At 42.3% G+C, this 27410-nt stretch overlaps 1 protein-coding gene across 9 annotated transcripts in view; it reads right to left on the reverse strand.

The window, feature by feature from the left end:
- GNAL (G protein subunit alpha L) overlaps positions 1–27410 on the reverse strand; it is a 144516-nt gene that overhangs the window by 38978 nt on the left and 78128 nt on the right. For all 9 annotated transcript variants that reach the window (XM_026005979.2, XM_072734867.1, XM_026005977.2 and 6 more), the window contains one exon: positions 6049–6146. In XM_026005979.2, coding sequence (XP_025861764.2) covers positions 6049–6146 — 98 coding nt within the window. The remainder of the gene's footprint in view (positions 1–6048; positions 6147–27410) is intronic.

Below are 27410 nucleotides of genomic sequence, written 5' to 3' on the forward strand. Positions count from 1 at the left end.
CGAAAGCTTAGATTCAAGGATTTGGGAGCCATGAGAACCTAATAGTGCTGGAGAGTAAATGATAGCAATGTGGTCATCAAGACTCCTGACAGATGGTCAAAGGCAGACAGGGACGCAGCAGAAAAAACACTGTACCTTTCTCGAGACTCTTTTCTCTCTTTTGGCACATTCCCTCTCTTTGAGAGCATTCTAAAGCCAATTATTCAAACCGAAGCACTCTTAGAAGTGCTTATCCTGTAAACAACTGTACAAAGCCTAAGAACCTACTCTGTGAGCAGTAGGGTTTCAAGTTACATTAAGCAAAGTCTGATTTTATAAATCTGTTCTAAAGATCCAATTTTCTCTGATTTTCTTTCTCCCAAAATAGCTGTTTCCATGGCTACATAATCACTTATTATTAGGACTTAAAGGAAATGCATTTTGGGGGATAATGTGGTAGAGACTGTCTCTTAATTTTCACAATGGGAACTGGGCAATTCTGGATAAAATATAATCGCTGGTTATTTGCACAGGCACTCCTTTTTACTCAAAGTACAATACTTAACGCTCAGTTACAGCCCTTGGCCAGGGTGGTCAGTCCTGGCTGGCCCACTTCGCCGCACCCTCTGCTGTGGTGGTGGCCCTTGGCTGAGCCCGCGGGCCCCAGGGACAGCAGGTAAGGCCGTGGCCACATGCAGGCTGCCGGCCTTTAGCAAAACTGATCTGTTTCCTCTGGGATCAGGCCTGCAGATTTCAGCGTGGGCCTGCCTTCAGGATCCAGGGATGAGAAGAGCAGACAAGGAAAGCAAAGTTGAAATGCCCAGAGGGTGGGAACAAAAGAGCTGGTCCTCACAGTGCCTTTGCCTCAATAGTGGTTTTCCAAAGAGACTCAGAACAAATTCCCCTTTTCTTGAAGTAGCCTGAGCAAGTTTCCACTCCTCACATGCCAAATATCATAATAAAGGTCACCACAGCTTGCTTTTCATTTTTATGCCATGGGTGCTTTATAATTTGGGGGCTTCCATTTGTTTGTACATGTTTGCAGAACTAGAGTGGCATGTATTTGTGAGTGATGGAGGCCTTATGAAAAGCAAAAGCAGGCCTTGTAAATGCATGTATAGACTTTCACCTGTGGTTGACAAGAGGTCTCCAGGCTCAGTGAGGAGACTGCCCCCCTGGCCAATCTTGACGAGTGTTCCCATTGTTTTTCCTGCCCTGAATCCCTCCCTCCTCCATAATCTTTTTTTTTTAAGATTGAGATATAATTCACATAACATATTTCACAAAACAAAATTCACCAACCCTGTGATTTTTAGTATAGTCTGTACTATCCTGTTCCAGAATATTCCCATTATCCCCTAGAGAAATCCTACACCCATTAGCAGTCACTCTCCATTTCCCCTGCCCCCAGGCCCCTGGCAATTAGTAATCTATTTTCCATTTCTGTGGATTTGCCGATCCTGGACGTTTCATAAAAACTGGATCATATGATAGGTGGCCTTTTGTGTCTGGCTTCTTTCACTTATTATAATGTTTTTAAGGTACATTTATGTGGTAGCATGAATCAGCGCTTCATTCCTTTTTATTCCAAATAATATTCCATTTGTGTTGGATCCTGTTTTGTGTATCCACTCATCATTTGATGGACATTTGGGTTGTTTGCACTCTTTGGCTCTTGTAAATAATGCTGCCATGAACATTCATGTACGAGATTTTGTGTGGATGTATGTTTTTAATTCTCTTGAGCAAATATCCAGGAGTGGAACTCCCAGGTACCTCTGTAAGCTTTTAAGGAACTGCCAGATGTTCCCAGGCTCTTCACCAGCAGTTCTGCTTTAACAGAATTTCAGCATCACTGAGAAGCACCTCTTCCCCAAAATATTCCCCTGATTTCTGCCATGGAAGGAATTACTTTAATGGAGCTTAGAATTGTTCCCTTCATAATAAGCATTAAGGTTCAAAATGCAAAACCATGGAGCAAGGTAACATAGTGACTAAATTCACACCAAGATGTAAGTCAGGTCTTTTCTCAGAACAATTTTGATGGGAGGAAAAAAGAAAATGTGTCAGAGCACTGGCGACCTACAAGGGGGAAGGAGGAGGCCACAGAGCCTGAATCTAGGGTAGGGTGTGCACTTTTAAAGGGATTTTTATCAGTACCATAGTGAATACCAGGCTCCTGTTTTGCTAGAATTAGCATTTATTTCAAATAGCACCTACGGAGCACCGACTTCATGAAAAAACATTCACCTGAACATTTAAGAAGGAATAAGACATATTTCCTGAGGAATTAAAAATTGAGTGTGTTGGACAAAATGGCCTGAGTATCATGGTCTTAGGGCTTTCCTCTGAGATCATGTCCCTTCATTGGTTTGATGCTGAAACGTCCTTTCTTTTATTGGAGGGATGGTGATGGCTGATGGAGGCAGCTTCTATTTCTTTAACATCTAATTTGGCAACATACACCTTGGTAGCCCTGTGTTAGTCTAACAACTGTTACTGAAATAGTCTTTGTTTTTTAGATCCCTCGACTCCATCTCAAAATCTGAGTTTAGAGGAAAAACAACAGTTATTAAGAGACTAAGATTATTGATCCAACTAGATTCCCACATGTATTAAAATGGATAAAGAAAGCAATGCTGTAGAAGCTAGGATTGACCTAGACAGTGAGGTCTAGGCGGGGAACTGCTTTCTGTGATTCTGCTGGGCCCAGAGTTAAGAAAGTATAACTGAAGCTCTGGTGTCTCATTCCTTCCAAGTCTGGGAGGGAGTCTTGACCTCACACGAGGCAGCTTGTGCCCATGGCTGTCAGTAACCTGAGAGGATGGAACCAAAGGAATGCCAGATCTTGGCTCTGTGCCGTCTACTTTTGTGGGAAACTATGATCTTACGTGCCTTAGTTTACCTCTCTGGACCTCAGCTTCCACACTGGTGACATAACAGCATGAGTTCATCTAGGGGTCACAGGCACTATTCTGAGGACTTTGGAGATATGCTTATTTAATCCTCTGAGAACCGTATGAGAATGGGACCCATAACTGTCCTCATGAGTTTGCCCAGACTCTCACATGACTGTTGGTGACAGAGCCGAGATCTGAATCCTAACTGCCTGTTGCCAAGGCTCATACCACTTCTTTTTCAAACATTTGTATTTGCGTATTCTATGTTAAATTAAGAGTGGTGCTAGATTCTTCTTAAGAAGGAGAAATTCCTAATTCGACACTGAGTAGCACTGTGACGCTCCCTCATGACGTCCCTGCTCAAGAAATACTGGGAAAGGACAATAAAGCACGTATTCACATCAACATTTAAAGATGTCAATGTAGGGATCCCTGGGTGGCTCAGAGGTTTAGCATCTGCCCTCAGCCCAGGGCCTGATCCTGGAGTCTGGGGATCGAGTCTTGCATCGGGCTCCCTGCACGGAGCCTGCTTCTCCCTCTGCCTGTGTCTCTCATGAATAAATAAATAAAATATTTTAAAATAAAAAATAATAAATTCACTTACATTGACATCTTTATTTTTAAAAACTTTTTAAAATTTATTTATTCATGAAAGACACAGAGAGAGGGGCAGAGACATAGGCAAAGCAAAGGGAGAAGGAGGCTCTCTGCGGGGGAACATGATGCGAGACTCAATAATCCCAGGACCCTGGGGTCATGTCCTGAGCCGAAGGCAGACACTTAACCACTGAGCTACCCAGGCGTCCCAATGTAAGTGAATTTAATATTATTATGAGCTGTGCTTGAAATTTCCATTGCTAGCATTAACTTAGGATATTCTTTCAATCTCTACAGCACCACTGGGACATTGAAATAACTGAGATGATATGTTCGAGAAAGAGCTAGTGAGAGCCAGAAAGAAAGATGAAGGCCCTTTGGGAAGTGGTGTGCCTCCTGAGACCTTCCAAGGTGCATCTGAGCTCCCCTGGGAAGCTCGCCCCACTCCACATCCAAATCTAAACCTGCCTGGCTCTTGTGGAAGCAAGTAAGTATGTGTACCAAACGACACGAGACACGAGAGTAATGACTGTAATAGATTCACAAATGTAAATTCCAGGGCATGCTAATTTAAAAAGGGAATATTGATTTCAGGTAAGCCTTGAAGGAATGGTTAAGCATGGCAGGAAATGAGAAATTTAAAATACTTTTCTAGTTTATAAAAATTTTTAAGTAGTAAATAGTTTTTTTCACATATACGGTGGAGGGCCATTAATGCTTTTGGTGCTCATTTCAGGGTGTATGCAGCAGGTGGGTGCTGTCTCTGTTACACTAGCCTGGTCACACCAAAACCGCTTGCTAGACATACCTGCTGCAGACCAGATGCTTGCGGACCAAGTGCTCATGGACTGGGGGGAGGATGAGCCAGTTTTTGCTCATCATCCTAAGGAGGTTAAGTGAATCTTCTTAATATCATCAATCCTCCCTCATCTCAACCCTGAGATCTTCTTCCCTGTTCTGAAGGACCCCCTCTCCACCTACTTCTCAGATACAGTTTTAGGTTTCTCCTCCTCCTGAAACCAACCTCTGAGGGTTGAACTTCCTTTTCCAGGACCATCTCCTCTGTATATCCTGCCAGTCTCAATTCTGAACTCCTACAACCAGCCGTCTGCTTCATCTCTCCCCTTGGGTATCCCTGTAGGTGTTTCAAACTTAACTTCTCCAAATCGGAGTTTGATATTGTCCCCTGTCCTCCCCTACACAATATCTCCCAGGGTCCTCCCTCTCAATGAATGGCACTGTGACCTTCTCTGTTGTCCTCTTGATCCCCACTTTCTTCCACCTCTGGTATTCCAATTCACTGCCTAATTCTGCCCCTTTGGGTCCCAGGGCTCACCTCCATGGCTGCCATCTGACCTGGGCCATCCCGCTAGGACCCTGGTTCCCTTCTTTTAATTCTCCACATGGCAGCCAGGTGACCCTGACAATTTTACTCATTGAGCTGACAGTCATTCACTGCATTTGGAAGAAAATCTAAGGTCCCTGGCAGGACCTTTGGTGCTCAGGAGGGCCTGGCCCCATTGACCTCTCTCTTCTGTTTATGGCCACTCTTCCATTACCCAGCTGGCTTCCTGTCACTGCTGGGGACACATCCAGCACCCCCTCCTCAGGCCCTTGCCCTTGGTTTCTCTCAGTGGCTGTCACAAGACATAGGTGCCTGAACTCCTCTGGATGAGAAAGGGCTGGGTGGCCATGCTACTCTCTCCTTGAAATCAGTATTCTCAGTGTAGCTCCACCAGCGGGTTCCAAATATTGGGAATTCCCAGACATGGGAATGCTTATGGAATCTCTTCTGCAGGTATGAGTTTTTACAGTTTATAGACTTAAAATGAAAAAGTACTCACTTCTTGCTGCCTCAAGAGATCTTTAAAAAAACCTTAAATATAGTTTTTATCATCAAAATAGCAAGCATATCTATAAGTTCTTGATTAACGTTTTTCTTGGGCCCACTTTATCTGAGAGTTATAGAATGAATTGAAAACAGCAAAAGAAAATAGGAAAATGAGCATTTCAGGGAAAAATCATGAGCCAGCCAAGGCACCAGAGTCCTTTCCTTATTTCATATTTCTCTTCATTACATTGTTTTCATCAAAGCTTTACTTATTATATTAATTACTATCTACTTTTAAGGTTCTGGTCTACTTCTAACATTATAGGATGATAACTTATTACTTTAAGTAAGAGATTGGGTTCAATTGCTGATGTTGATAATATTTAAAATTTAATATGGGGGCCTTGCTCCAAAGTCAAAATATAATAATGACTATCTAAAAACATTCTAATTTATGGATATGCCTGTAATTTTATGGAAAGCGAAAAAAAAATGGAACAGGAAACAATGATCATGCTAAAATGAATACACCTGCTTCTGGTTCTTCAAAACACTGAATCCTATTGGATTTTTACTTTTTGTCTATGAAACATGTGACATTTTAAAAGTTGGTTTCTGTAGTAAGATGTCAAAACTTTGTTCCTTGAATTCAAGTGACTTCAGTGACCCTGGGAAGGCAGCATAACTGTGGGTGCAAGGGTAGCTTCAGAGAGGTCAGGCCTCGCTCAGAAGCTGACTTACTATTGTGCGCAGTCAATCAGCTGGTACTCATTGGACCTCTCAAAGCACGCCTTCACGCCTTCATCATCCCAGAGCTTCTTCACATGGTCGAAGAACTCCTAAAATTTGAAAAGAGTTAGAAATAAGAAAGCACATGTTATAATCTTTTAAAAAGTTAAAAGTATAAAGAAATTGCCAAAAAAAATTTGCAGGTAGCACATGAGTTGTTTTCCCTGTAGGAGTCGACTTCACAGTAAAACGCACAGGACTTGAGATCAGCAGAATGAAAAATGGATGCACCTGTGTTATCATCGCTGAATTCAATTTGTCACTCTTGTCATTCCAGAAAGTTCTCCCAAATGAAAATTACTAGTCAAAGATAATTTTGTGGCATTCATCAACTATATATACAACTGCTATTTTAACAATAATTTCATTTTTTTAGATTTTATTTATTCATGAGAGACACAGAGAGAGACAGAGACAGAGACACAGACAGAGGGAGAAACAGGCTCCATGCATGGAGCCTGTTAAATTACCCAGGCGCCCTTAACAATAATTTTAAAGCTCTTAGTATGCAATCACCTGCCTAGTGGTACTGCCCCTTCAGCAATGAAAAGCATGCATATTACAATGGTAAGTTCTGTTTTAGCTATTGTCTTTTAAAGTTTCTGTGAGCCATGATTATGAATAGCCATGATTGAGCAGATGGGTTCAATCTGGCCCAGAAGCATTAGGTACATCAGAAAGAAATTTTTAGGGGAGCCCCGGTGGCTCAGCAGTTTAGCGCCGCCTTCGGCCCAGGGTGTGATCCTGGAGGCCCAGGATGAAGTCCCATGCTGGGCTCCCTGCATGGAGTCTGCTTGTGTCTCTCCCTCTCTCTCTCTCTCTCTCTCTCTGTGTCATCCATGAATAAATAAATAAATAAAATCTTTTTTAAAAAAGGAAACCTTTAAAATTTCCCTCTTTGGGGAATACTAATTCACTTTTTTTTTTGACATTTTTTAAAACTACAAGTGACATGTGAACAGTGATTTTTGGTTCCCTCAAACCCATGCCGCTACAGAGCTCAATTTCATCCATTATGGCAGGCAGCACCCTCCAAACCAAGCCCTTGCCTTCTCTCAAAGAGCTGCCTTTATGAATTCGTATTTCCAAAATTACCCAAATTAAATTAACAGTGCTATGGAAGCAAATGACAACACATCAGTTGCTAAATATAAAAGAAGTTATGTAAATTTTCAGAAACCTGTTCATTAGAGTATTTCTATCTCTTCCCACATCAATCATCTGCCTGACAGCAGCCTCAGGAAATACCCATTCCCATCTCTGATCTGCACCAAAGGGTCTGGGGCTTCCAACACCTGATGTTCACCATGGCTGCCATGCTCCCTAAGAATCAGCATCAATTTTTTGGAGAAAAAAAAAATAAAGGGCTGGTTCTTTTCTTGAAGCTTCACAATTCCATACAAGGGTGGATCTGAGTACTGTGGGGCCCTCTTTGAAAAAAGAAAAATAAAATCATGAGTACACAATTAGGCACAAAGCCTTAGAAGGGACAGTGGGAGCAAGGCACCCAGAGTGTAGCTTCATGAGGTTCCAACATCCTAGCATCACGGATAATCCTTAAAGGCCTGCCATGTCCTGCACCATGTCGGTCTGGCTGCCCATGTCACCCATTGTCACCAACAAATCCAAATTACCACAGCTGACAGTGAAGGAAACTCTCGATATGAGGGAGAGTAGCTGAACCTCCCAGTTTTTGTCCTGCTAGATTTATGGTTCCCTTTTTTTTTTTTTTTTTTAGATTTATGGTTCCTTCTGGAATCTCCCATTGCTGCTCTTGTCACTCCGGTACGAGAGTTTTTATAGGCTTCCTTAAAATTTTTTTTCTCTTAAGAGCCATATGAAGACACACACACTCCCCAAATAAGAAATACTATTTTCTACTGTCAAGATGGTCTTGAAAGACAGTGATAACCTCTGTGTCACGGTGATATTTGGAGTCGAGCCCCATCTCTCTCCCTTCCTGCAAACCCTCAGTGTAGTAGTTTCTTGCATAAAGTTCCTTCCTGTCTTTATCAGGTGTCAGAGTCATTTTTTATCTTCAGCAGTCTGAGCTGAAGCCTCTGAGACAGAATTAGAGAGGAGGGCTTGCATCAAGAGCCAAGATGCATGATTCCGGGGTCAGTGTTGATAGCCATAGTAAAACAGGAATCGTGGGCGCTGTGTTTTTAAAGCAGATGCTTTGGCCAACACCAAAGGAGCACACAAGCAGCAACAATCTCTGCTTCGGCTTTGTGGCTGGTGAACAAAGATGGTGGACCTGGTTAGGTCCCCAGGACTCCCCATGTTTACTTTTAAGGGGTTCTAAACACCTCATGGAAAACTTCAGAGCTGCCACTGCTGGTGCTTCTGCCTTTTATTAGGGGAAATTTCAAACTTACAAAAGTAGAGAGAATTCCCCAGGCCACTCATTACTCAGCTCCACGTTTATCAACACACAGCCAATTCTCTCTCTCCACCTCTCTCTTTTTTTAATAACTCATGCCTTCCCCCACATTTATTATTTTGTGGCAAATCTCTTATATCATTTTATTTCATTGTTATTTCTAAAAGATAAAGGCTCTTAAAAGTCACAGCCCCCATACCACCATCTCAACAAGAAAAATAACAACAAAGAAATGATTCTGTAAAATCATTAACTATTCAGTTAGTCAATGCAGCCTCTGCAGCTGTACTTAACCAGTTGTCCAGACCAGCCTAGAATTCTCAAGCATTTGGTAAACCAACTGGGAGATAAAGATGAGGAGTAATTTTGGTATGCCTCCATTAGCAACTAAGATGAATAATATTAAATAAAACTAATTTTAGTGTAGTGTGTGTGTGTGTGTGTGTGCCTGAAAAAAAAGGATGATTTACAGAGAAATGTAACTTGCTTTTGAAAAGTGAGATATGTAGAAATTGACAGTATGAAAAGAAAATGACATTTCTTAGTTTTTTTCTGTATTACTGAACAAGAATTGCCCTCTGGTCTTAATGTGTTTAGCAACTGAAATACGTAAACATTTCATTTGTTACTCTTATTTAAAGGGCTTTGACATAGGGAGCGCTGGGGTGGCTCAGTGCCTTTGGCTCAGACAGATCATGACCCTGGGGTCCTGGGATTGGCCAGATTTGGGCTCCCTGCCCCAGTCAGACTCCCTTGCTGCCCCACGGGGAATCTGCTTCTCCCTTCCCCATGCCTGTCTGGCACTTTGCCTACCTGTGCACCTGTGCACACACTCCCTCTCTCTCTGTCATATAAATAAATACAATCTAAAAAAGAGAGAAAAAAATAAAGAGTTTTGACATAGCATAACCTATAAATTTACCAAGTAACTGAGCTGTACAGTTATTACACATCGTGTATTAACTCAAATTAAAAAATAATAATAAAAAGAAAGTTTGAGTTGTGTTATAGAAAGTAAAAATTATAATATCAAATTTAAACTTGCTTTTAAAAAGGCAAGGCTTTAACATATTTGTAGGATCATTCTTATTCAATCAAAATTTAAATTAAAATAATAAATAAATGCAACTATCTAACTCCTCCTTTCGTGTTACATTTCCTCTGCCATCTACATCTCCCTTTCCACATGAAGTACAAAGCTAACCTGGGATTCTCAGATGCATAAGTTTTTTCTTTTTCTTTTAAATTCCTCATAACTGCTCTACAATGGAAATCATACAATAGGAAATGTTAAGAATACAATATCCCTGCTGATACAACTTTTCGGTTATATTTTTCATTTTTTGAAAGGCTTTATTTATTAATTTGAAAGGGAGAGCAAGAGAGAGCTTGAGGAGGAGGGAAGAGCAAGGGAGAAGGAGAAGCAGGCTCCCTGCTGAGCAGGGAGCCTGACGTGGGGCTCAATCTCAGAACCCTGAGGTCAAGACCTGAGCTGAAGGCAGACGCTTAACCCACTGATCCACCCAGGTGCCCCTTTTCACTTTTGAAATAAGAACGAAAAGCATATTTCTTGTCTCCTGAAGGGAATGTTGGGCAGTGGTTTGGAGCCAACGCTCTTGATATACACGCAGGTCTTGGGAAGAACTGCTTTCACACGTGGTGCAGGTGGAAGTTCTCACTAGGTTGAGTGTAAAAACATTCTTCCTCATGCTCATTACCTGATATTCCTCCTAAGGTGGCTTATGGAAAATACCTAAAATTTTAGTATCAGGAATACTTTTTTTTTGCATTTCTTAAGCAACTGCTTTTTATATTTTATTGTTATTTTTTAATCTTTGGAGCCCTATGGCTCTTCTACTGTTTTTATTCACATCACTGAGTTGACTGCAGGCAAGCTGACAGGTCCCGTTTTGGAGTCAGTTCTCCTGTGTGTGTAGGGCATGGCCTACACTCCGGATGCTAATTTTACTTCTGGTTCCATATAACTTATCTTCTGTTCCTAATCTCGTTCTGCTGTATTTTCAGTTATTTTATTACTTTGTATTATAACTTTGTGAGCAGCAATAAATCCTTTTTGGAATAAACTGAAGCATAAATAAATGTTTGATAGAACTTTTTTTTGTTAAAGATTTTATTTATTTACTCATGAGAGACACACAGAGAGACAGGCAGAGACACAGGCAGAGGGAGAAGCAGGCTCTACACAGGGAGCCCAATGGTGGGACTCGATCCCAGGACCCTGGGATCACACCCTGAGCCAAAGGCAGACGCTCAACCACTGAGCCACCCAGATGCCCCACTGACGGAACTTTTTATGGGAACGTCGTGGATAACGTCCACCGCCACAATCAAATGCACCTTAAAAACAGTTTCAGGTCAGAAGGCATTTATTTACATGGCATTTTCTAAAGCTCAAGTCTAGGTCTGAACATTTAAAATATGCACACTCAATTTTATCCCTCGGATAACAGAATGATCGAATAGGTTTCTGTCATTTGTTTTTTCAAACATCTGGTGGATATTGAGTCTGTGTGGAAATTGTCACGCTATCTTGTGATTCCTAATCTCTGTCCATCCTTGAATCTGATTTCATACAGAATGTCTAAAATTCTAATTAGAAACAACTTTCAGAAACTATCAAAAACAAAACAAAACTCATGTCTGTGTGTGTCTCTCATAAATAAATAAAATCTTAAAAAAAACCTCCAAACATTAAAATCATTAGCTGACAACCCCGCCCATGTCTTCCCTATGACCACCCCAGTCTACAATCTCAAGTAACCACATATAAGAAAAGGTCACACCTAGCATTTACTGGGGGCCTTGTGTGTTCCAGGCAGTGTCTTAAGGGCCTTATGTACAAGGTCTCATCTGAGACAATCCTGCCTTGTAGGCGATTCAATTCCCACTTGACTGATGACGAGTATGATTAAAGAAACTTTATAGCTGCTCAAGCTCTCCTGGCTAGGACGTGGTCAAACCTGGCTTCAAGAGCATGCTCTGAGGCCGCTACCTGCCTCCTCCTCTGCTGAATGGCTGGCTGCTTCCTGAGCCTGGGAGGCCAGGGAAGACAAAGGCAAATTTACAATATACCCCACACTCGTCTATTTTTTCTGCTTTAGGAAAGCCCACTTGGACTATTCTTAGAATCTTTTTTTTTTTTTTTACGATTTTATTTATTTATTCATGAGAGACACATAGAGAGAGGCAGAGACACAGGCAGAGAAGTCCCGTTGTGGGACTCGATACCCAGACCAAGATCATGCTCTGAGCTAAAGGCAGACATTCAACTGTTGAGCCCCCAGGCGTCCCTCTAAGAATCATTTTTAACAGCTTTTGAGGTATACTATATATACCATAAAATTCACCCATTTATTCATACAGTCGTGCCACCGCCAACACAACTGATTTTTAGAATACCTCCATTATCTCCTTACCCTTCTTTGAAGCCAAGCCCGGCCCCCATCCTGGTCTCAGATGCAGTTATCTAACTTCGGTCCTTACAGTTTTGCCTTTTCCAGAAATTTCATATAAATGAAATCACCTTGTCTTTTGCGTGTCTTTTTTGAAATAGCGTGAATTTTTGAGATTCATCCATTTTGTTATGTATATTAGCAGTCTGTTCTTTAAAAATTGCTGAGTTCTACTCTGTTTATGAATATACCATGTTTTGTTTATTCATTCACCAGTTGATGGACATTTGGGTTACTTCCAGTTCTTAACAGTCGTGAAAACTGCTGTTGGGAATATCTGTGTACGAGACTGGGTTGTTTCCACCCAGGAGAGGAATTGCTGGATTATATGGTTTAACTTTTTTTTTTTAAAATATTTTATTTATTTATTCATGACAGACACACACAGAGAGAGAGAGAGAGAGAGAGAGAGAGAGAGAGAGAGAGAGAGGCAGAGACACAGGCAGAGGGAGAAGCAGGATCCATGCAGGGAGCCCGACATGGGACTCGATCCGGGGACCCCAGGATCACACTCCGGGCCGAAGGCAGCGCTAAACCACTGGACCACTGGGGCTGCCCTATATGGTTTAACTTGAAAAAAACCTGCTGCACTGTTTTCCAAAGTGGCTATTCCCTTTTACATTGTCAAGAGATCACTGTCTAGGGGTTCTTGTTGCACCACATCCTCTTCAATACTTGGTTTATCAGTTATTTTAATTTGAATTACTCTGGTAGATGTGTAGTGGCATCTAATTATCATTTCAGTTTGCATTTCCCTAATGACCAATGATTTTGAACATCTTTCGATGTGATTGTTGGCTACTTGCATATCTTCTTTTTAAGTCTGCTCAAATATTTTGCCCATTTTTTAAAAATTGGGTTGTATGTCTTGTTATTATTATTTCTTTTATGAGAATAAGACATTTAAAAAAATTATCTGGATTTAAGTCCTTTGTCAGTTACAGGTTTTGCAAATATTTTCTCCCAAACTGCAGCTTGCATTTTAATTTTCGTGAGCATCCTTTTTTTTTTTTTTTTAAAAAGATTTTATTTATTGATTTGAGAGAGACACAGAGAGAGTGAGAGAGCAAGCACGAGTTGGGGGAGGGGCAGGGAAAAAGAGAGAAGCAGACACCCCGCTGAACAGAGAGCCAGCCCCAGGCCACTCGGGTCCCAGGATCCTGAGATTGGGACCTGAGTTGAAGGCAGATGCTTAACCCATTCAGCCACACAGGTACCCCCTGAGTGATAATTATGCAAAGTTTTAAATTTTGCTGATGTCCAATTAATGAATTTTATCTTTTTAGCATTTTATCTTTTTAACATTTATGCCTTTTTTTGTGTTCTAAGAAATCTTGGCTTATCCCAAAGTAAAAAAAAAATTCCCCCAAGTTTTCTTCTGAAAGTCTTACAGTTACGGCTTTTACATTTAGGTCTATGATTCATTTAAGTTCCTTTTTGAGTATGGTGTGAGGAAAGGGTCATGTTTCACTTTTTTCCATATGGATAACCAGCTTCTCCAGCCTATTTATTGCAAAGACAACCCTTCCCCACCAAATTACCAAATTACCTGGTACCTTTGTTGAGTTCTGTTCCACTGATCTATAGGTCTACTCTTCTTCTTCTTCTTTTTTTTTTAGGTCTACTCTTCTGTCAACAACACACAATTTGATTTCTGTGGCCTTGTAGTAAGTCTTCAATTTAGTAAGTCTTCAAATTAGGGTTAAGTCCTCCAACTTGGCTTTTCTTTTTCAATGTCATTTTGGCTGTTTGGGGTTTTTCTGCATTTCCACATACATTTTAGAATTAGCTTGTCAATTCCTATAAAAAAGCCTGTTGGTATTTTGATTGAGACTGCACTGAATCTATAGTTCACTGAAGGGAGAGGTACCATTCTAACAATAATGAGTGTTCTAATCCATGAACATGGTGTGTTTATCTACGTCTCATTTAAATGCTCTCAATAACATTTTGTAGTTTACTGTGTATATATCTTTCATATCATTTGTTAATTTTTTTCCTCTGTAGATTTCTTGGGTGTTATTGTAAATGTACAGGTCTTTAAAATTTCGTTTTTGGATTTTTGTCATTGCTAGTACATAGGAATACAGTTGATGTCTGTACTTGATCTTGTATCCTGCAACCTTGTTACTTTCACCTGTTAGTTCTAGAAACTTTAAAGTGTGGCTGTGGACAGAAACTGCCACATTGCTCTGGCCTCTCCCTCTCTCTCTTCCTAAAGCATGACCCACAAGGCCTGGGGCAGAATCAGAATTCTGTGGTTTCAAGTACAGAGCACTGAGCCAAGGGGACTCACTGCCCTCTGTGGCCAGCTTTCATGGCTTCTGCTGCTTTTAAACACTTAAAAAGATTTTTTTAAAAAAATTTATTCATTAGAGGCACAGAGAGAAGCAGAGACACAGGCAGAGGGAGAAGCAGACTCCATGCAGGGAGCCCAACGTGGGACTCGATCCCGGGTCTCTAGGATCACACCCTGAGCTGAAGGCAGGCGCTCAGCCTCTGAGGCACCCAGGTGTCTCAACACTTTTTTTTTTCTAAATAAAAAGCTATACTAAGATTTGTCTAGTGCTCCTATATTTTATTTCCAAATTATAATGTCATAAAACAACTGTGGTCAGTATAGTTTTAGTTACTCAGGTCCCATAACAGAGAATTAAATAAATCGACCTTATAGTGATGAGAACATGATTTTCCTCAAGTATTTTTCTTCCATAATCTCTTTCTTAATTTTTTAGCTTTTGCTTTTCCCTTCACAATACTCCCACTCTTATGCCTAAGAATCTCTCTGTAAAATCTTAATTCTCTGAGAAAATAGTGCATTTGGAGAATACCTAGGAGACTCACCAGAGAAACTTATTTGTGTGGGAGCAGAAATAAAATAACTAGGTATTTTCATTAGGGATAAGAGACTCAAAGAATCACGACTTTAGTCCTTGCTTCCAGACAATTCTCTATCAAGTTTTCTGACAAAAGTTCTCCCTGGAACATCAGGCATGAATTACATAACACTTTAAGGTATTATTCTTGGTCTTCTTAGTCAGTCGGAATCCTTTCTGTTTCATGTGCTGAGAGGCAAAATGAAGTGAGGAACCCTCCTTTTTGAGAAGAACTTAGATTTGAAGGAAATATCTTTAAAAGTGCACTTGCTATATTCCTACTGGCAACAATTATAGAATTAGATACACATTTCTTTGGGAAAATTTTAGTGTAAAACATACCAAAGGTGTGTTGGTATGAGGGATAAGAAAATATTTAAATTTATTAATCTCTTAATATTTATGGCTTGAGCATAGATTTTTATATTTGAGTGCCTGGGTTCAAATCATAGTGACAAGACTCAGTTTCTTCCCCTGCACCACAGGGACATGACAGTCTTCTGGGCAGGGGCTGGCCAGGACAGATCAGTATCTGGAGAACAGGTGGAGGCAGGGGGGTGAGGAGGTACATGTGTGAGGTGTGAGGGCAGGAAGGAGACAAAGAAAGAGTGGCTGGCCAAACCAGAAGTGGGATGGGGCGACTTGCGGGGGGTGAGTCCTGACTCAGGACAGTCAGGAAGTCAAGAGTGTGATGACCGACAGGGTGAAGTGCTGCGAGCGTTGAGCATCCAGGAGAGTCCTTTGGCTTTGGGCACAGGAAGGTACCCAGAAAGTGGTGCTGGAATTTTGGTAAAAATGTGGCAAGCCCTGCAGGATTTCAATAGCCAATAGAGAAACACATGGTGAAGAAACAGAAGTCACGGGTAGGCTCTGAAACTTAGTTCTAGAAACATCTACAGCTCACTTGATGTTGGGTGTGGAAAAGAGAGGGCACATGATTTCGGAGAGTCAGGAGAGGGATGAGCTCCGATGACCAGCAAAAGGCAGGTTACCTATCGTGTGGCTGTGGAGGGAACCAACAATGTGGGCAGCCCTTAACTTCCCACCAAGTGCGTCTGATTCCTGGACTTGCCCTAGGCCTTCAGAACCTTCAGGAAAGTCCCCCCGCAACGTGGCTTGTCTAGATTCATGCACCAAACAGCTGGGGAGGGAGTGAGGCTGGCTGAGTAGATCTGTGGCAGATTACTAGAAGGAAGGGAAGGAAAGGGGGCAGAATAATTCTAGAAGAACGTGTGCTCCGACATGGAAAACCGGCCTGTGTGGCTGGGTGTCGTGAACTGGGCGTCTGTGCAGGGAGAGGGTGCAACGACCTCCCGGGGCCACCCGCTGTCCTCTGCAGCGGCAACAGGGTGCAGCCAGGAGCCAGGACCCTGGCACTAGCTGACGCCGTCCTTGGTGGGAAAGAACAAAATCACACAGTTTTGCTCCATGAAACGTGGGGCCCCACAGCTCTGCGGCACCAAACGCCCAAGAGCCTTCTTAGCAAACAGCCTCCAGAACATTCGCCACCTCGCACTACATCAGAGGCATGAGGTGACTCAAATCTCTGTGTAGACACAAAAGAAAGGATTTCCAAGACAACCCGCTCACTGGGCCCTTTGCGATTTTGCAGTGGCTGCAAATTAGACAACAAACGACTGATATAAAAGGGAAAGAAAACGGTCCCAAACCCCCAACAGCCTGCAATTCTATACTCGTGCACATGTGCAAGACCATCTTTCCGAGTTCTTCCAGTTTGGGGACTCTCTGATTTTAAGTTTTGTATTTTCCCTCTTTATTTTGTAAGCAGCAGTTTCATTGCATTACGAAGCCTATACCGTACAATTCATCCTTTAAAGTTGTACAATTCAATGATTTTCAATGGTTTTCCAAGTATATTCACCGAGTTGTGCAGCCATCTCTACAATCACTTTTGGAACGTGACCCCTCCAAAGATGTCCCCTACTCTCAGCAGTCACCCCCCAGCCGCCTCCCTCTCAGCCTCTGGCAACCACCAATCTATTTCTGTCTCCTTGGATTTGCCTATCCTGGACACTTCATATAAGTGGAATCATATAAGATGTAACCTTTTGTGTCTGGCTTTTTTCACTCGGCATGATGTTTTCAGGTGCATTCGTGTCATAGCATGACTCGGGGCTCCTTTCTTTTTCATTGCCAAATAATATTCCACTGTGTGCTGGATCATGTGTTGTGTATCCACTCATTATTTGGCAGACATTTGGGTTGTTTGCACTCTTTGGCTCTTGTGAGTAATGCTGCCACAAATATCCATATACGAATTTTTGTGTGGAGCTGTGTTAATTCTCCTGGGCCCATACCTAGGAATGAGCTTCCTTTCTTTCTGGAGGGAAACGTCTGATACCATTTACTAGTATACCAAGAGTTACTAGTTGGATTTCTGATTCCACATGTTTGTTTAATTCTTCTCAGCATCTCATAACCTGACTAAAAACTCACTTATGTGTCCTCACGGATGCAGACAGTGTGGCAGATATTACAAAATGGTCGACCTTGTCCAGCTTTTGAATGTAATTTAGGTTTAAATTTGAACACAGACAGACCTGGCATTCTTGAATTCCTGACAACTGCAAAACAGTAGGAAGCCTCAAAGATGACCAAGGGCCCAGCTCCTCCTGCCGGGCCAGACCCACCCATCTGCACTTGTGCTCCAGGGTCATGCAGTCATCTTCTGAGCTCACGTGGGGCCATGCTGTGTGGAAATGGGAGGCAGCATGGAAGAGGCAGGGTCGGTCCTTTTCCTTTGGAGCTTACAGTGACCAAGTGAGTGTCTGGAAGGAGAGGTGTCTGGGGCAGGGGGAGTGATTATTCCTCCACACCCTCCACACATGGACTCACTCAAATAATAGTTCATTCATGAACTCAGCAGATATCTGGAGAGCCTGGGATGGGTAAGATTTGTGAGAGCAAGAAGAACAAAGTTAAAAAAAAAAAAAAAAAAGAAAAGAAAAAAGCGCCCGGTGGGCATGAAAGGGGGATTTCTTGTGCTGGTGATGATTAAGCTCATGACCTCCCTGCTGTTGGATTCGGTGGTGGGTTCTTGGTCTCGTTTTCCTTGGCCTATCAGAAGCAGCCCCTAACACAGCTGACCACTGCCTCTGCACTCCGGGCCTCCAAGACGTCTCCCTTTCTCCTGACTTCCCACCTATCCCGTGATCACTCTTGCTTGGTGTTCTTTGCCCAGTTCCTTCTCCCTTCCCAACTTCCTAGCACTGGACAGGCTCATGGATCCTCTTGGGTCTTCTTCTCTGTCTAAGCTCACTTCCTTGGCAGTTTCTTCCATCTTGTGGCTTCAATACCATGAATGTACTAGTGAGTCTCACACTGACGTCTCCAGTGGGGACCTCTCCTCTGAGTTCTACACTCGCACATCCACCGCCTGCCTGATATCAACACTTGAATTCTGACAGGCAACTGCAATTCAGGAAGCCCAGATGGGGAGGCCTAATTTCCCCCTACAATGTGCTCTACTTGAAGTCTTCCTCAATCAATGGCAATGCCACAATCCACTTGCTCAGTCCAGAACCCCTGGCGTCATTCTTGACCCCTCCTCTCATCTCCTTGGCTGTACTCTCGTAATACACCCAGATTCCTATCATGTCTTAGACCTGCACTGCTGCATTCTTAGTGGAAGGTGTCATCCAGGACTGGGAGATATTGCCACAGAATCCCAACTGGCCTGTTTTCACCCTTTCTTTTTCTTTCTCTCTCTCTCTTTTTTAAAGATTTTACTTATTTGACAGAGAGAGCACAAACGGCAGAGGGAGAAGGAGAAGCAGGCCCCCTGCAGAGCAGGGAGCCCAAGGAGGGACTCCATCCCTGGACCCCGGAATCATGACCTGAGCTGAAGGCAGATGCTCAACTGACTGAGCCACCCAGGCGCCCCTGTTTTCACCCTTTCTTACCACAATCTATTCAACTCTGGAGCCATGGATTATTTGAGAACATAAGTCAGATCACATTTCAACTGGGTTCAAAATAATCCCATGCTAACAACTCAGTGTCCACAGATGGATGAACAAAATGTGGTACAGGCATACAATGGAATTATTCAGGCTTAAAACAGAAGGAAATCCTGCAGTATGTCACAACATGGCTGAACCCTGAGGGAATTATGCTCGGTGAAATAAGCCAGACACAGAAGGACAAATGGTGTACGAGTCCACTTCTGCAAAGCCCCTGGAGTAGTGAAATTCATGGAGAAGAAAGTAGAATAATGGCTTCCAGCAGGTGCGGTGAGGGGAATGAGGAGTCACTGTGTAATGGGGACAGAACTTCGGTTTGGGAAGATGACAAAGCTCTGATATGGATGGCAGCGACGGTCGGACAACAGTGTGAATGTACTTAATGCAACAGAAATCGTACCCTTAAAAATGGCTAACATGGTAAATTCTATGTTTTGTAGATTTTACCACAATAAAAAAAGCGTTTATGAAGAAAACCAAACCAAATCAAACCAACTCAGTGCTTCCCACCTCAAAGTAAAATCCGAAGTCTCCACATTGTCTGACTCTCTTTCTGACCTCACCTCCCTGACCCTCTTCTCCAGACACGCAGGCCCGGCTGCCCCTGGGGGAGGCCCGGTACGCTGCCTCCTCAGGCCTCTGCCCCAACACCATGGGGTCCTAACGACATGGTACAAAACAGCTGCTCTGCCCCCCAGCGTCCTGTGTGCTCGCCTACTCAGTGGCTGTGGTTTTGTCTGCCCCACCAGAGTGTCAGCTCCATGAGGGTCCCCTCTCCTGTCTCTGCTGTCTCCACAGCACCTGGAGTTGTGCAGAACTCCATGGCTATTTTTGGAATCTGTGAATGGCTGGGAAGTCACTGGGGGTTTGGATCAAGAGAACTCCAGAGCTCTGCTTGACGAATGTGAATCCAGGCATGACAGGGATGTTGATCACAGTGATAAGCCACTATCTACAGCAAGACAAGGTGACTTGCCAAGGGGGAGAGGAGTGAGAAAGCAGGGAAGGATGACAAGGACAGGACCTCAGAAATCCCCTAGATTTGGAGGATTAGAGGCCTGGAAGAAGAGGAGAGCCAGGAGAAGAAACTAAAGGTACAGAAAAATGAAAACCAGGACGTACACGTGGGGGCAAGGCTGCTAGCAAAGGGGAAATTCAACTGGATTATCAAGGTAGAAGTGAAAAACTATGCGTAACAGGGAGGTAGAAAGATGGCTTCCTTCCAATCGGCTGAGTTATTCCAATAAGAACTGAAAACAATTTCCAAGGAATCCCACAAACAGAATGGTTCTAGTTCTTACTCCTCAATGAACCTTTTAGGGCCAAAAGATAAAATGAGTGAGCAGCAAGAGGATTTTAGGAGGAAGTACAAAAGAAAGATGGTTTTCATTTTATCAGTTTTTTTTCCTACCTTGACTCTATCAAGAAAATGAGATTTTTCTTGGCAAATGGAATAAATTAAGGCATCTGACAGATTATAGGAAGAAGAAATATTTTTGAAATAATTTTTATCCTAAATCCACCTTTCTTCCCACCACAAGAAAAATGTCCCTCAACTTTCAGGGAAATAGGTAACCAAGTTCATATTTGAGAAAGCTTTGAAAAAACAAAAAAAAATAAACACTATATAAGATGGCTAAGCATCACACTGATCACTGCTGCACCTGTTCTAAGGACCAGCCTGGCATCACTCCTTGTGAGTAACTCTGAATTGATGGGAACCTGGTTTGTGTCTCCAAGTGGGTTTTGTAATTTGACGTTTACAGGCCTGTATGTCCTGAATACATTACAGAGAATTCATGTAACTGATAGCGTAGTGACGCACTGCACGCCAAAGAGCTTCCTTTTCTATGAGGATAGAGAGCTGAGCCTCCCACCCAGCAGCCCTGCCTCACCGCAGCACACCCAGCAAGTCCAAGGCTGCCCAGCCCTTTCCCGGCCCAGCTGTGATGTCAGGTTGTTAGTACAGTCCACTGTTTGCCCTGAGGGTTCTAGCCCCTCCCCCCAGCCCCCTCCCCCAGCTCCCCCGCCCCCCTCCCTGGCCCTGGCCTTGTAATTTGTCAAGGTCAAGTTCTACCCAGGCCTGTGGCTTGAGGGACACAAGCCTCTACTGAGGCAGTTGCCTTTCTCCTTCCTTTGGCTTCTGCCAGGATTTATGTCTCTTCTTACTAAATGTTGTTTCTGCATGGCAGTAAATTGCCCCCTGCCACTTACACACCTCCTTAAGAATGTCCAGCAAGAGCCCTTTATTCCATACTTGTAAAATTCCTAATTATGACCAGCAATGTTCATGGATAACAAACAACCCATGTGTATAGTTATTCCCTCCATTTATACAACTCCATACAGCTGGTCACACAACCCTCACATAATTCCTAAATACTGGGCCTCACCACAAGGGTTGGTAAGACCCTTGCTGTTTGCCTTTTTATACATCCATCCTTCCATCCATCCATTTATTCATCTGTCCAACCATCCATCTATCTAGCCATCTACCTATTATCTGTCTATATTGTATGTTTGCGTTTGAAATAAATATATGGAGATAAGGGTATACATAAATATGTAGTTGTCATTTTTAAAAAAGATTTTATTTATTTACTTAGAGTGAGCAGGGGGAAGGGCAAAGGAGAGGGAGAGAATCTCAAGCAGACTCCCTGCTGAACTCACAGCCGGACTTGGGGCTTGATCTCATTACCGGAGCCAAAATCAAAGAGTCACACACTTAACCAACTGAGCCACCCGGGTGCTCCTCCTATAGTTGTCACTTTTAAGGTTGTTGGTCCACAGGGGGAAAATCAGAACATGGGATATTAGATTCAACTTACAAAATAAAACCAACAATAATAATAATAATGCAGTAATGGCACTTTGGTTTCATGGCCTGTGAACAGGAGAGAGAGAGGGGAGAAAAGGAAAGGAAGGGAACCAAGGAAACAGACACATATCGGGGACAGAAAGCACGAAGTAAAAGGAGGGGAGGATAGGGAGAGGACGAGAGGTAACGAGAAAGACTTGGGGACTGGAAGACAGGGTTCACACACACCTGGCAGCACGGAGACAGTGAGACATTTTATAAATCATGTCATTTTCAGATGTTGCTACTAAAACTTTCAAGCCAGTTCTTAAAAAAGCCACAAGCAGGGCAGCCCCGGGTGGCCCAGCGGTTTAGCGCCGCCTTCAGCCTGGGGCGTGATCCTGGAGTCCTGGGATCGAGTCCCATGTCAGGCTTCCTCTATGGAGCCTGCTTCTCCCTCTGCCTGTCTCTCTCTCTCTCTGTCATAAATAAATAAAATCTTAAAAAAAAAAAAAGCCACAAGCAAAAGTTGTGCTTAGGGTGGGTCAGGTGTGACAAACAGAAGGCCACAGCTGGCCTGGGCTGGAGGGTGACCTGATTATGTCACTGTGTTACTGTAAGAGACCAGTGAAACAGCCTCACTGTGGAAATGTTGGGACATTTGTGTTTAAGACAGGGCAATTAAAAGATGTCACAAGACATTTGAAAAAGATGCTGTAACACCTGTCCTAAGAAGACAGCAAAGCACTCAGAGCACTCCTGTGCCAGAGAGAGAACTCTCCCAAAAGCACAGTCTCAGAGGTACTGGTTGTCTCTGTGCCTAGGGAAACAGGCTTGGGAGCTCAGGGCTCATTAGTTCGAGGTGTAATTTCTAAAGATGTTGTTAGAGAGGGTATATTCATTTAAAATCTGTGAAGCTGCTGAAGTGCTTTGAACTAATGATTTGGCACCCATATTTGATTCTAAACGTTCCATTTTATGATATAAACACTGTTAGTTAATTCCATGAAGATGTCTAACAACAAATATATCAACGTTATAGTCAAAAGATATAATTCTGAATGTGACAGATGTCAGCAAATCATTATATGTATGCATGTTGTAAATACAAACACGATTCATACATCTGAGGGAACTGGATCAGTGTTTGCCTTTTCTTGTAAAGACAGCAGAAGACTGGGGAAGACTTAAATACTAACTACTTTAAAGGCACTAAGAATAAAGAGAATTAGCTATGTAAGGGAAGCTCCCGTTGAGGTCCAATCCATCTGGTTCTGTGTTTTGCCATCACGAAGCTGAACTTCCCTATAGTTGCAAAATGAGAAGTCTCCTGTCATCAACCCCTAAGAACTCAAAGGTTCCACAGTATCTCTCACGTAATGCTAACCCAAGGGCAGGAGTATCACAAGTGTGTTGTACATGTCTGCTGCCAAAGACTGGACATGCGCATTATATATCTGCTATGGGAAAGTATTTGCTAGAATATGTTTCTTGTAGAAAATCTAATTTACCCATTGAGGTTACAATGTTTACACCAGCATTGTGTGACTACTTCGCTAACTCTTCTCTCTCCAACTCCCTGTAATGGCATTAGTTCATGGCTGGTCCAAACCATTGGAACCTCTGTTTTCTCTGTGTGGGTGGGCCTGTTTGCAAAAAATGCATAGCAGATTCTGTTCAATTCATTTCTAAACTCAACTAGAAGCTTATTTCTTTGACAACACTGTCCCCAAAGAATTATAAAAAAGGAATACTAAATAATCAAGTAATTCAAGGGATGGAACCTGGTATACCATAAACAGCGTTTTTTGTTCTGACTGCAAAGAAATTAAAATTAGATTAGTCCCCCAAAGCAGTAAATATTAACAATATAAATCAAAAGCATTAAAGATTGGGGCACTTGGCTAGCTCAGTGACTGAGCGTCTGCTTTTGGCTCAGGTCATGATTCCGGGGTCCTGGGATTGAGTCCTGCATCAGGCTCGCCACAGGGAGTCTGCTTTACCCTCTGCTTGTGTCTCTGCCTCTCTCATGAATAAATAAATGAAATCTTTAAAGAAAGTATTAAAGATGTTGTATCTTTAAGCAGTTTTATTAGGAATTTATCCTAAATAAAAAAAAATCAAGAGTGGTAAAAAGTTACACACAGTATTTTACATATATGATAAATTACACATAATTTATAATAGCAAAAAATTAATTATCTACAATAGGGAGCTCGCTATATAAGTAATGAGATACTAGTATGATGAATACTCTGTAGTCATTAAAAATCAAGTTGTAAAGGCATATTTATTAAATGAAAAATATTTCTAGTCAGTTTAAAAAGCAGGTTTTAAATCAGTAACATGCTAACATCCGAATTTAATACAAAAAATAGGTATGCTTGTCCATAAGATACTGGACGGACGTCACCAAAGGTTTATAATGTTTATCTCTGGGGAATGGGGCTATGAAGGGATTTTATTTTCCTTCATAGTCCTTCTTGTATTAAAAATAAAAAAATCCTACAACAGATATGTACTCTCACCACATTAGTCAGCACATGGTTGGTGTCAGGGTTACCTTGCACCAGCTTTCTGCTTAATGATGTTTGTCTCTGAATCTAAGGCACATCTGCCTGCAAGTAACAGGACAGAATGGGAATGATCACTTTCCTCTAATGCAGTAACAGTCTCCTGGGGGGCGAGGGGAGGGAATGTTCTAGTGTCTCATAGTAGACTGCATCTTTTATAAACCTCATTGCCGGCCTCCATTCCTTCATGAACGAAATGCTACAGTCCCCAGTCACGTGGAGCTGATGAAATGGGCTCACCCCTCCCCCATGGGAAGCCCTTTCTCCTTAGAGAGGGCTGTTCTCCTTATTGGAGTCTGAGGACATCCAGAGAACCCAGGTGAAATCCAGACCTTCAGCACAGGCCTGGTCATCCCAGCCAAGCAACCAAAGTGTATAGGAGACCAGAGGCCTGGCTGGCAGCAGCAGAGTCCTGTTGTCACCAGCTCTTGACACAGCCAGATGGCCCAGACGTATAGACAGAGACCTAAATAACACCACGCTTGAGGTTCAAGGAAATATCTGTCTAAAAAAGGTCTCAGCTCAACTTTTCCCATAATAGAATGTATATAAAGTATAAAGCCTTTTGTGGCATCCTCCCTTTTGTCACTATCCTTAAATCTCTAGTTTAGCATGAACGATGCTTGGAAAAACTGCAATATTTTAAATTATTTTAATCTGTCTTTCACTAAACAGAAATTTAAGAAAGTGAATTTTTCCTGATGATGGACACAAACACCGTTAGGTGACTGTTTATGTACATCTTAAGATTCTTAAAAAATTTAATTGAAATTTGCATAATATAAACTGAACCATTTTAAGGCATGCAATTCGGTGGTATTAGTATATTCACAATGTTGTATACCCACCATCTCTGTTTAAATAAGTTCTAGAACTTTCATCAGTTCAAATGAAAATCTGTGCCCATTACACAATCTCCATTCTTTCTCCCCTCCCCCCAGTACCAGGCAACCACTGAGCTGCTTACTGTCTCTAGGGATTTGCGTGTTCTGGAGATTTCACCTAACTGGAATCATACAGCGGTGGCCATCAGGTCTGGCTTCTTTCATGCAGTATAATGTTTCCCAGGCTTCTCTGTACTGTAGCATGAATCAGCACCTCATTTCTTTGTGGCTGATGTTACCCTGGGTACAGACCCTGTTTTGTTTATCTCTGCATCTGTTGATGGACATTCAGTTTGTCCCACCTTTTGGCTATTGTGAAGAACGCTATCAACATTAGTTTACAATGCCTGTTCGATTCCCTGCCCTCGATGATTTGGAACCTCTGGGTCATGTGGTAGCTCTGTTTAACCTTTTGAGAAACCTCCAAACTGTTTTCCACAGTGGTTGCAGCATCTTCCTTTCCCATTGGTAGAACATGAGCGTTCCAATTTCTCTGCATCCTCACCAATACTTATTATCAGTGTTGTTTTTAACTTTTTATTTTATTTTATTTTTGGGGGGTCAGGAGAAGGAGAGAGAGAACCTTAAGCAGGCTCTGCGCCCAGCACAGAACCCGATGTGGAGCTCAAGCTCACTACCCCAAGATCATGACCTGAGATGAAATCAAAAGTTAGACGCTTAACGGACTGAGCCACCCAGGCGCTCCTCCTCAGTGTTGCTTTTTTTTTTTTTTTTTTTTAAATAATAGCACTCCCAGTAGGTGGGAAGTGGTATCTCATTGTGGTTTTGATGTGTGTTACTCTAACATCCAACAATGTTGAGCATCTTGTAATATGCTTATTGGTCATGTGCATTTTGCCTAGAGAAATGTCTATTTAAATCTTTTCCTTATCTTTTTTGTTATTGAGTTGTAAGAGTTCTTTATATGTTCTGGATATTAGACCTTTATCAGATATATTGATTTGCAAATATTTTTCCTATTCCATGGGTTATTTTTTCCACTTTATTGATAATGCCCTTGGATGCACAAAAATTTTAAGTTTTGATGAAATCCGATTTATTTATTTTGTTGCTCCAGCATTTGATGTCATAACTAAGAAATCATTGCCTAACCCAAAGTCATGAAGATTTATCCCTTTTCTTCTAAGTCCCTTTATAGTTTTAGCTCTCATGTTTAGTCACTGATCCATTTAACTTTTGTATAAGGTGTAAGGCTACCTATATTGTTTAAAGGTATATTATTTCTCAAACCCACATGAATATCTGTTGGAAATGACATATTTTAATACTAAAACAAGTCCATACTACACAAATATATCTAATTTTATTAAAGAATTTTATAATGTCCTCTTTCCCACAAATAGAATATAAAGGGTCTCACACAGAATTTTCATCATCATGTCACAGAGATGGTAGCTTGTCAGACATTTTGAAACTAGGATTACCTTTTCCCTCAAAACTTGTCTTCACTGCCCAGGTACTCCCTAAATGACAACAATCAATCAGTCATTCAACAAACACTGAGTTCCAACTGTGTGCTAGGTACTGTGTTAGGGATTGGGGAGACCAGAGTGATGGAGAGAGTTTGAAATTTTGCAGGTTATGTGCTCGGCACATGGTGAAGTGCTGGGGAGATGGACCACAAGTATAAGTCACCACTCCTGGTCTCAAGAGGTTAACTCTTTAGTTGGGAGACCATGCTCAGATATACCAACTAGTTAGAAAATAATAAAGGGCAATAAAGTACTGAAAATAATATAATGACTGAGGTTATGGTGCCAACTGGGGAAGCCACAGAAAGTGAAAGTGGCAGGAATTTGGAAAAGGGAGAGATCAGATCGGAAAGGTCTCTGAAGAAGGTAGGCTTAACCTCCAAAGAAACAGCAGGGCATGAACATTGAAGGTGGTAATAGTCAGGAGCCTGTGAACAGACTGGCTGAACTTGGTGGGTGGGAGAACTCGATGGCTGGGAGTCCTCAGGGTGAGGCTGGTGGTGCTGCTGTGGAGGCCGTGGGGAGGTCCCTGCACACCTGGATTACTGCAGAGATGGACACAGGAAAGCTGCTCAAGCCCAAAGTCCTTTGTAACATCCTCCTCCAGGTCCTTATCACTAAACACAACAGAGCAGAAAGCTCTTTACATACGTGCTGCTGGTGGGGCTCAGGAGTCCAGGTGACTGCACCCAGAAGCTAAAGTTTTCTCCGCTAATAATGTTTTACCCAAATGTATCACACACACAGTACGGTGATTGTGTGTGTGTGCGTGTGTGTGTGTGTGTGTGTGTGGCTGCCATACAGGCATAGCATCTTATTTAGATAGTGTGGAGTTGGTTATATGTTTTGGGT

Source organism: Vulpes vulpes, chromosome 13 (assembly GCF_048418805.1).
Source record: "Vulpes vulpes isolate BD-2025 chromosome 13, VulVul3, whole genome shotgun sequence".
NCBI classification, from domain to species: domain Eukaryota; kingdom Metazoa; phylum Chordata; class Mammalia; order Carnivora; family Canidae; genus Vulpes; species Vulpes vulpes.